At 45.6% G+C, this 10807-nt stretch overlaps 1 protein-coding gene and 2 long non-coding RNA genes across 3 annotated transcripts; 1 reads left to right on the top strand and 2 right to left on the bottom strand.

The window, feature by feature from the left end:
* Positions 1 to 95: 95 nt before the first annotated feature.
* Positions 96 to 1706, bottom strand: LOC130530894 (uncharacterized). Its single transcript, XR_008951942.1, has 2 exons — positions 1348 to 1706; positions 96 to 1257 (listed from the first exon to the last, which is right to left on the bottom strand). It is a non-coding gene; the product is annotated as an uncharacterized LOC130530894 (long non-coding RNA).
* Positions 1707 to 3785: 2079 nt separating this feature from the next.
* Positions 3786 to 9845, bottom strand: LOC130530889 (putative monooxygenase p33MONOX). The gene is made up of 8 exons (XM_057042427.1): positions 9766 to 9845; positions 9165 to 9253; positions 8877 to 9064; positions 8702 to 8807; positions 8441 to 8550; positions 5592 to 5743; positions 5256 to 5437; positions 3786 to 4812 (listed from the first exon to the last, which is right to left on the bottom strand). Exons 1-8 carry the CDS (start codon positions 9828 to 9830, stop codon positions 4601 to 4603), a joined length of 1104 nt encoding a protein of 367 aa, XP_056898407.1. The 5' UTR covers positions 9831 to 9845; the 3' UTR covers positions 3786 to 4600.
* On the top strand, positions 9786 to 10478 carry LOC130530893 (uncharacterized). The gene is made up of 2 exons (XR_008951941.1): positions 9786 to 9943; positions 10038 to 10478. It is a non-coding gene; the product is annotated as an uncharacterized LOC130530893 (long non-coding RNA).
* Positions 10479 to 10807: the final 329 nt, after the last annotated feature.

Genomic DNA, 10807 nt, shown 5'->3' with positions numbered 1-10807 from the left:
TGCCGCATCCTCCCAGTAGGAGACTGGTTTCTCATCACATTTACAGAATGTTCTAAAATAAAACACCCAATCAAACAAAACAAACAGTCAGAAACTGCAGTTAGATTTGTGCATTTATAAACTTCTGTGAATGCTGTTCATAAGATAATTCCTTTTTGAAAGGATGAGGTATTGCAAAACAAAGAGAAAAGAAAGGGAACAAACGCAGCCATCACCGTCTCATTCGGAGGATGGACCTGGTGAGGTCAGCAGGTGGTCTGCAACATTTCAGCCTTATCTTCCTGATTAGCACCACATTTTTGTGTGCCAGTGTTTGATATTCAGAGTTCAGATCAGGTGCCAGGAAACAATTAGAGCAAGACTGGAGAGGGGAGGTGGGCTGACCCCTCCACACTTGGATGGATTTATTGCATTACACAGTTACAGTCCACTGAGCTGAACCACATTATCATTACTCTTGTTGGAGTCAATGTCACTTCTGCAAGATTCCAATTATAATAATAGTAATGAACATTAGGATAACCTGAACCTCTCCTACCCAGGTGTAGGACGTCCAAAAGCCCTGCCCATCTCTACCCACAGCTGGACGGGCAGCGAGTCCCCCCCATCCCCCCGTGGGTGATGATTCAACCATTTCTGCTTTCGATGTGAAGAAAGAGTGTACAGGGTGGATGGCCAGGACGGCCGGTACCACAAAACACGTCAGCCCATCTGTGGAAATAATGGTGAAAACGGGAATGGCCTACTTCACAACTGTTTGTGCGTCATTTGCACTGTTGGTCTCTTGTGAACGTGTTTTGTCCACTGCTGAGAGGAGCCTGGCGTGTGTGTAGATGTTCTGTGGATGTGTGTGAGCGGGAATGGGTGACAGGAGCCAAAGAGCCACATTCCTCAGTGGGATTAAGGGATTAATAAATGTAATGCTGCGCTCCACAGGTGTATCTCTTTGTTATCCCAAAGAGATCAAAGGTTTCTCCGTGACTGCGGTGATGTAAAACCATGGCAGGCTTCGGCCCGGTTCACCGAAATTTCATGGAGCGTTCACAAACATCTTCCTTCATTCTTTTTCTTGCGTTAGGGGAGGTGATGGAAGAACTGGCTGGAAACCAAAAAAAAAAAAAAAGGAATCAGGAGTGAATCAGCTCCATGTTAACCCTTTGACATCTGCATCATATTAGGCCCTGCTGGGCACTGGGGGCCCGACAGCAGACACTGGTCCAGGTCCTCCCTCTGAGTGGGGGATGGTAATAAAAACGCCTGAGGAGCAGCACAAGGACTGGTGGACACATGGCCAGAGGCTCTTCCTGGTTGGGAAGAATGCAGTGAACGTGCCCATGCAGACGTTACCTGGGGCCAATCTGCTGACTGGACGAGATTTAAGGCCCCCAGCAGGAGTCTGACGCCAAGTCCATCAGCGCTGATATGGACGTGATAACGCCTGGAGCAGCTGCTTTCAAGGCAAGATCGCTGGTGAACCATCTCAGCAGGATGTCAAGCACAGTTTCCTGCATTCGGAGGGAAATATTGGTCTTTTTAATGGACTTTGGAGATGTTAGATTAAATTAGCGTTGAGGAAATTGGTGTTTTGTTAATTTTCAAGGCACTTTGGTGAATATCTAAGACGACTTGGGCCCATGAACCGGGCAATTTCACAATAACATCTTGAATTTATCTAGAAAAAAGGGAAGAGAAAAAGTTATTCTCCCCATACTGTTGTAATAGAAGACACGATGATTTATGAAGACCAGCCGCGTCTTATTGCGTAACCCCACCTCTCAGATCAGTGTGTGACCCACATCTACGTCGATGGATCCAGGCGGGAGATCCAGAAAGTGTGGTGGATGCCTGCTTCCCCAGAAAATGAGCTCCATCAGCCTCCTTCAGCTTCCCACTCACAACGGTGGGTTCAGCTCGGGGCCAGCTCACTGTGAATCGGTCCCAGATGTGGGATCCAGTGATGCATTGTCCCACCCAAATGTGCTCAACGCGAGGGACCCTTTAAATCCCGCGTCAGTTTTTATCACCAGCTGCTTGTGTCACCGTGCGATGAAGTCGATTAACTTGGAACAAACAGCCCGTTTGTCACGTCTGTGGCGGCATGGAAATGATTCCTGTTGTTCAAGTCTAGTGGGATCATAGACACACCACACTGATCAGGCTCTACCGTCAGTACCGCTCCGGTTTATGGTGCGCTTCTGTGGGAGGATTTGACTTTAAACTTGGGGAGTTAAAGTTTTCAAACCCCAAAATGTATTTAAAGATGTCGGAAGTTGTGGAAATGTGTTCAAATATGGCGCTGATTGACATCTATGCACCTCTAAGTACTGAAATATCACACTAAACTAACTAAATTTAATTTGTTTTTTTGGCCATGTTTCTCCTGATAAAAACATGTTTTTTGCCCCTGGACCCCTTGAAAAGGGCCTGGTCTCCGGTGACCTTATTCCAGGACCTTCCTGGACCAAGCGTCTGTCAGCTCTCCCTCTCCTAGCTTTGCACAATCATCCTTAACCCTGGGTGGAGCAGACGTCCTGGTGTCTAAACAAACGTCCGGTTCACTCCGTCTTCAGACCAGGAAGTTGTATCAGGAGAGTGAGGAATGAACGTGCGGCCTGAGATTCGCCATTCTCTGGGGTTTCCAGGAGGAATTAGTCCAGATGACTAAGCTGCTGCGGCGGTGTCAGGTTGCAGTCCGGAGTTTGTTTTGGTGCCGGGGCTCTCTGGCAGGGTGGTGCTTGCTGTTGCACATCTGTAAGTGAGCTAAGTGATTTGTGTAGGACGGGGGGGGGCAGGGGTTGGAGGCTGCACAACTGCGTCATGTCAGGGCCAGAGAGGGAGCCATCTGGGTTATGTCATGGCTGCTGAGGCACCCCACCCTTTAGACAGTCTCACTCTTTCTCTCTCTCTCCCAGGAACTCTTCCGCCCCCCCAGTCCCCCCACCCAGTGTTTCTGGTTACTTCAGGCCGTGCCATGTTGCATTACCTCAGCTCTGCATGTGTCAGTTCTCTACATTTTCCCACTCATTTCAAGTCCCCCCCCCCTCCCTGTTGCTGCCTTTATCGCCCCTTATCTGTTTTATTATAATTCTAATTGTTATTATTATTTTTCGTGTCCGCCTCCGCCTTCTGACTGATGGTGGCATTTACTTTTGTACCCACTAACCTGAAAAACCAGACTGGGAACAAATAATAACCTGTAATTATACTCAGACTCTTTGGGAACCAGGTTCGGGCATTGGAAGGTGATCAGAATAAAATAGGCTCAGACATTTTACAGCCCTTTGATCCATAAGGAATAAAACCAGTGTGCACATCCTGTAGTAAATGTGCTATACACACAGTAATTAAACTGAGCTTCAACGTGGCTGTAAACTGGACACATTTGTGGACAACAGAGAGCACACGGAGGACAGCCTGTCCTCTGGTGTCCAGACACCACTGTAATTACCACAGTGACCATGAATTATTGTCATTAGTGACATTGTTGTAAGTCCATTGTGCACGTGACTGACAATAAAGCCGTTATAACAGCAGTAACAGATTGCAGACCGATAGCGCCCCCTCCTGGTGAAAGACGCCAGTCATCATCATCATCATCATCATCATCACTAGGGCGTCAAATCAGAACTTAATCAGCATCTTCGTCATCTTTCGCCCATCGTGATTCTGTAATAAGCACATAAGCTGCTTGCTTGTGGGACTTTTTGTCAACAGAAGTTGAAGTGGACGATTTATTAAATATCTGCGTTTATGTGAGACAGGATATTTTAATAAACAGACAAAAGTTGCTCATTTCATATCAGATTTATTTACAGATGGAAGTGGGAGCAGAAGCCCCTTGTGCAATTGGCATTCATCTTTTTTTAAAAGGATTTCTCTTACCCCCCCTCCACACACACACGCGCACACACACACACACTGATGCCTTAATGCTTTCTAATATTGTGCTGACATGTTAATCATTTTTAATACTATGAGAATTTGACCACTGAAAATGTTAGGACTGAAGTATTGTGTTGTATAATGATAGAACATCTCATCCTATGTAAGCTTTAATGAGATTAAAAAAAGGTTCACTTCAGGTCAAAAATCAGAAACCTCTGAAATAAAACATTGAAAGCAATCAGTCTGCAAGTTTAGGCACGACTTCAGTCACACACTCACACACACACGCACACACACTCTGCATGCCTGACAGAGAAAACAAACAGTCTGAGCTGGTCTCAAACACAAAATAAGAGTGGGAGTCCAACTGGCTGCCCACTCCTCACATGAACGCCCATGCTAACCAGATTAGCTTAAGCAGTTAACTCATAAGACACTTCCACATGTTCAGTCTCTACGGAGCACAGACAGCAGCACGACGCATGCCGATGCAATTTTACAGAATTATGTGAGCAGAGCTGCGTCCTCTTCAGAGAGAGGTGGTCTTTACATCTGTAACTCTACGCGCTTGTTTTAGGGTCAGAGGGGGCCGGGCAGAAACGGGGAAGGTGGCGGGGACAGAGGAAGGCCGAACAATAAATTAACCCGGGGAAAAGGAAAAAAAAAAAAAAAGATTGAGATGATGGGGGAGAGAAGTGGAACTTCTGGACAGACGTCAGAAGCCAGAAGGTGTTAAAACGTTCATGTCTCGAGGTTTGAGTTTGTGCGGCCGCGGTGGTGGTGCTGCCCGCTTGGCCTCCAGACCCGTGATTTCAATTTTGGGAGGCATGAAGCTGGCGGGGTCGTCCACTTTGAAGCTTCCTGCAGTGTTGCTTCCGTCCATTGTGGAGGACTTCTGCATGCCAAAGTAGGACTGCAGAGAGAAGCCTGCAGGAATTAAAAACACTATAAGGACGAGCGCGAAATCTCCGATTATCGTTACGATTGTCGGAGGATTGGATCAGAGAGGTGGCACCTGAACACTGTTGGATTGTGGGTAGTTATTGAGTTTATTGAGATAACGTATGGATTCTAAAAGCACACACTTTATAGGTCACATTATAGTTTAATAATAATTGATAACGCTACTTTATCTCCACCTTGCAGTCAGATTTGACTGCAAACATGAGATGTTGAGAAGGCCACAGCGTAATTACACAGGTCACAACAAGCACAGCGTCCACCACCCATTCCACCTTGGAATGTTGGACTATAAATCAGTGTTGGACTAATCATCTCAACAGAGTTTACGTCGTCCAAGTGCAAAATAAACCCATAATATCTAGCATGAGCGATAGAAAAATCAAGAGCCATTGATGTGAATGTCTCACCTGGGCTGGTATCTGAGCCTGGGTCAGTAGGGGACTTCTGCACTACAGACCGAGACCCAAAGAAGTTCCATCTCTCTCCTCCTCCTCCACCCCCCTCGTTTCCTCCCATGTCTGTGCTGGGGACGGGACTGTTGGGCTCTGGAGCAGTCAGAAAAGGTGCAGGACTCAGCTGGAACCAGGCCCTGCATTCAAAGCCAGCAAGAGCGACATTAGAACTAACGAATCAATACGCGGCTTCCAAAATGGACCCAGCCTGTCCTGTCCCAGCTCTGTCATTAAACTTACATGCAACATTTGGTATTAAAAACAATACAAATGCACCCGCGGGTTGCTTACCTGCGACTGACAGATGGTGATGCGTAGGGGCTAACGCAGGGGGTGACGCTGGGAGTGACCGAGGGGGTGACAGAGGGGGTTCCACTCGGGGTGGACTGTGCTGATGTTGTAAGCCTGTCCTCCTTGAAGTCCCCGCTTGGCATTCTCAACTTCTGCAGGTGGAATAAAGGAATAAAATGAAGGATGACTACAGAAAAAATAAGTGGGAAAGCAGAAAAAAACGCGACATAAATCCTTTTTGCTCGCCTAGATTGGCCCACAACCCTCATGCTATTGCAAGAACAAATACCCTCTGAACACACAAATCAAAAGGTCAGTGCTGCCTCGTATACAAAAATACTATAAAATGCGTCAGAGATTTTAGGAGCTTATCAGTGGTGACCATCATCTCTGGGGGGGAGAGGAAACAGGAGATCAATGTAGCACAAAAACATGTTGATCACTGGGAGCTGTTGAGCCACATAAACAGACAGAAATAAAAGACCACGTCCTATTTTTGACATTTCTGCATCCATCTTAAGATGGCCAGGCTTTAACTTTATTCATTATGTTTATTCATTCATGAAGAGACTGAAATGCTGTTGGATACTGTGCAGGTCCTCTTTTGTGACTGCTATTCAGGCCCCAGCAGATGAAAACACCGCTGCCATGGGTTTCAATCCCCTCTCTATTATTCCCAGTCCTGTGCTGTCATCATCCCTGACATCCCATCAGCCCAAGTTAAATAACCACAAATGAGGTCTCCCCCCGTCACGCAGATTTTAGCTGATGTAGACTCAACACAAGCACAGGAACACAGATTGGTGTCGATCTGAAAGTGCTGAGGCAACACGAACCTTAATAACACGGCAGTAAGAATAAAACGTCCAGATCTCGTTCATCCCGCAACTTCTGCACATAAATAAACTGCCCAAACGTTACCAACCATGATACATAGATGCCCCCCAATTTTAAGAATATCCGAGTTAAACTAAAGTTTGTTCCTACCAAGGCTGTGTTAATAGGGACATAATAGATCGTAACAATAATACAATAAAATCATGATAGCAGGCAAGTTTGTAACCGGCTCAGATAACGGAGCTAGCAGGCTAGCTGCCTTTAGGCTAGGCTAACCGTCCCTACCGACAATGACATGTCGACGATTTTTTCCTCTCCTTATGTTAAAGGGTCCGTAGTAGTATTTCATCAAATTTGCACACAGACGGAGGAACGATCGGCCATTGCTTTAATTAAACGCGTTTCTTGTGTTTATGGTAGAATGTCAGCTTTCTTAGCTAGCAAACAACGCTGTTTTGCTACACAATTACATCCGGAAAAGTCAGATATCTAAAAACTAATTCCGTGACATACCTTTTTATGATAAGATTTCTTTGACGTTCCAGTCCCACGGATTCTTTAATTTTGTCCATAATTACCTGCTTTTATGCTAAAAGGACAGCAATTTCTGGAAAACAAACTACGCTATGCGTACACACGGCAATGGGCCTCTAAAATGTCTTTTCGACAGGTCGCTGGTGATTGGTCGGTTTCAAACGGAGGGCGGGGCTTAACCTCAGTCATTGGCGTTGCCTGGCAACCCTGCTGATAGTAGCCACAGCAGGGCCGATTACATAATATGTTTATCAAGCTGTTGTAGTTTTTCATAAAAACCAAATAATTACACAGATATTGAACTTTTCTTACACCATCCTTTCTTATTTACTTTATTTAATATCAAATTTAACAACTTCTAAAATTTGGTAAAGTTTTACTACATTTTTAGATTTAACACGGTTTCATTGTCACTCTTCATTGTTTATCTGACTGGATTTGCCACTTATTTATACAAGTGGATGCGCCACATCACACCTGTGTTTACACACACGTCCAGAACAACAGCTTAATGACCTTGTGCTTTAATCAGTGTCGCTGACAAGTGGAGCAAACAGAGGACAAGTGGGGGAAATGGAGAAGAAGTGGGACAAACAAATATAAAACACACTAAAACGCCACAATCGTGAATCGATTTGGCCAAAGGTTTTATTTGGATAGACTCATCCGTGATGAAAACCAGGTGAAATACTTCAACCTGCAGTGAGAGTCATATAAATGGACGGTGCTTTTACAACCAGATAACAACAGATGTACCTGCACAAACCTCAACACACTGATTGAAGATTGACAAGATGAGACCTGATGCCAGCGGAAACTAGCAGAACCTGATTTGAGCCAATATTGCGGGGTCAGAGACAAACCACTCCTGTACTATAAACAGTATGGCGCACAGTATGTGCAGTATGTGCGTCACATGCAGACTTTTATCTAAGAGTGTTGGCCTCTTGCCTATTTTTTTTTCCGTGACATATGTGCTGTTCCCAAGAAAAAATAGACATGTAGCTCATTTGGACTATTGGCATGTCCTGCACCGACACCCCCCCACACCACACACACACTCTGAGTGGGTGTCAAAATCTAAATCATGCCATCATTTTATTGACTGTTTTCAAGAGTATAGGCCTACTCCATGAAACCACAGAGGGGTGACAACTCACACCCAGTTAGCTTTAATGTGCTTTACTGATCTATAATACTTAAAGACTTGTTTGAACTGCATTAGTTCTCTTTGAGCATTCTGCAAATACAGTATAATAAAACACTACCGACTGCTTGTCAATGTGTAATTACAATCGCTACCACATGGGGGCGAACGAGCTCACCAGTTACTTCTATCCTGTTATTATTTAGCATAAGGTTTCATTTTCTACTGAAGCTTAGATATTTACCAGCTTAGATATTTCATTCAGTGTTAGTGTTCACACAGCAGGGCTTTTTAACCAAGCTCATGTGTATGCATTGAAGTTCATACTCACCGGCAGTGTGAAATAAGTCTCCTCAGCCGAGAGGCCTCGGTGAGGAGAGTACCGCACGTCGGTCAGCCCGGCCTGGTGCTCAAACTTCTGCAAGTTCTCTTGAGTTTGCTCTAAGTCCACAAACAGAGCAGGGTTTACTACAGCATTCTGTTCCATGCTAGCTTATTCAGAAACCAAGGTAACATTCATGCAACAGCTCACTGACGTCTGTGTCGCACGCAGACGTATAAACAATCAGGATTAAATGTTCTGTTGACTTACTGATCATGATTGAGCTCATTAAAGATGTTGCTTTGGCTTTAACCACAGGAACCGTGGGCCTGGCAGGAGCCGCTTCCTCAACGTTCAGCAGCTTCAGCCCGCTCCCCTGGGATCACAACCCAAATCAGTTTCATGAGTAAGCAGGAAAATCAAGAGTGTCTGGACAGGGAGTCACCTCTGCAGCATCCCTGAACGTGTGCTTCGGGATGACGGGGTCTGTCCACAAGATGTTGACGGACATGTCCGAAGGAGGCGAGTGCATCGGGGCCTCCATTAAGTCGTCGTAGCTGGTATTCCGTCGAGTCATTCCTATTGGAGGCGATAAAGCTGCGAAGAATCCTGAAGATGTTCCAGACTCCAGCGCTGACAGAGATAAGGGAGGCAAATAAATAAGCTCTCAGAGCTGCTTCGCTGTAAAGACGCTGCTTCTGGATCCCACAGAAGGTAAAGACGAGACAATTACCTGGAATCTCTCCCTGGTCTGAGGCCATTTTGATCGCTGATTTGGGCGCTGGCTGCAGGAGACAGATTGGAGGTGCGGTCAGCTCGGATCTAGAACGCAAATGACATGTTAGTGGGGAGCTGAATGGTAAGAAGCAAAGCGGCAAGAACGTGGAGAGAAGAGGCGGAATAACAAAGTCATCAAGCCATTTTCCAAACTGTGAGTGGGAGAATAAAGGCTCAGGCAGTCCTGTTCACTGTTTACGGTGCAGAACGCTCAGCTTGTGACCTGCCTCATATATAGAGACAGGGTGTCTGGTTACAGAACAGCCTGGAAAACAGTCTCAGCCACCCTCACACAGCCTCGCCTCTGTCAAATGTGAGGTCAAAGAGAGCCAGAAACCAACCTCGGTTAAACAACAACAACAACAACACACACACACACACACACACACACACACACACACACACACACACACACACACACACAGAATCGAGTCCGCAATGGACCTTTGATGGGGTTAGCGTAAACACTCAAGGCCCAGCATCGAGAGTCGCCTGGGTTTTGAGGTGAACCTGCTCCGGTCTCATCTGCAGCCTGGCTGAGCTCTCTCTGCACACACCTGCAGCTGAGGACGGACGGCAGCTCCGGAACCGGGACAATTTCTTGTAAGGCATTGGGAGTCATGTTTGGACCAGACGCTGCGTCAGCTGTTGTTGACGTCACCGGTGACTTGCGCAATCAGGAACCGAAATCACAGCACGGGCGTGTGCGTACACTTGCAAACCAAGTCGTATTTGGTGCAAAACAACATTTTAAACTACTTATATGATGCGCGGTGAAGAAAGTTGCACACGCACGGAGGCTAATGGGTTATTTCCATGCCATTTGCAGCCTGCTCCGTGAAGGACAGCTCGTCGTGTGCTCGTCTGCAGTATTTCTAAGCACTTACCTCAGCCTGGATCACCGGTTGGTTAGATTATTCCACAGCTGAGGTGAGTTGGTCGACGAAGCTGCGCAGCTCGAACACACTGAACGAATAAATACTGCGTGTTTGTTCACTGTTTGGATCATCCATGACTTTTGGACGGAGAGCAAACAGACCGCGGGGACATCCGCACGGCACCGAAGACTCTTCTACATCAGCGGAAGTGACCGAGAAAACTTCGATGAATTAGTAATGTGGTGCGATATAAAGCCCATAAACGGCAACAAAATGGGATTCAATGTCCTATATATCGAATTTTAATGCTATTTAAAATTCTATACTTTAATACAAAACCAAAGCAAATGTCTAAATAATCTGTTAACAAAATAAATAAATTAAAAAATAAATTTTAAGACCTTTGCAATAGCCCCTCTGTGTGGACATAAGAGGCAGCACACCCACGCAAACGCTCCGTTTAGATCAATAGTCTCTGCAATAATCAATAATCTTCCCGCAGATACCATAAAGAATTCTTCAAGAAATAAATTCCTTTCCTTCCTTAGCCTTGATCCTTGGAAGATCAAGTGTCAAAGTTTCTCTGGAATTTGGCACATAACCAATTTTTACTCATCTCTTTCTCCTCCCCTTGATCATCCCCTAAAAAAGTAATTGAAATCAGTTAACTGATTTTGCTAAACAGACGCACCAGTTATCATATCACACAACCTCCTTGGGG

The sequence above is a fragment of the Takifugu flavidus genome, chromosome 9, assembly GCF_003711565.1.
Source record: "Takifugu flavidus isolate HTHZ2018 chromosome 9, ASM371156v2, whole genome shotgun sequence".
In the NCBI taxonomy this organism is placed as follows: domain Eukaryota; kingdom Metazoa; phylum Chordata; class Actinopteri; order Tetraodontiformes; family Tetraodontidae; genus Takifugu; species Takifugu flavidus.
The sequence above is the reverse complement of the archived record's forward strand: the minus strand, read 5'-3'. Positions and strand labels throughout refer to the sequence as shown.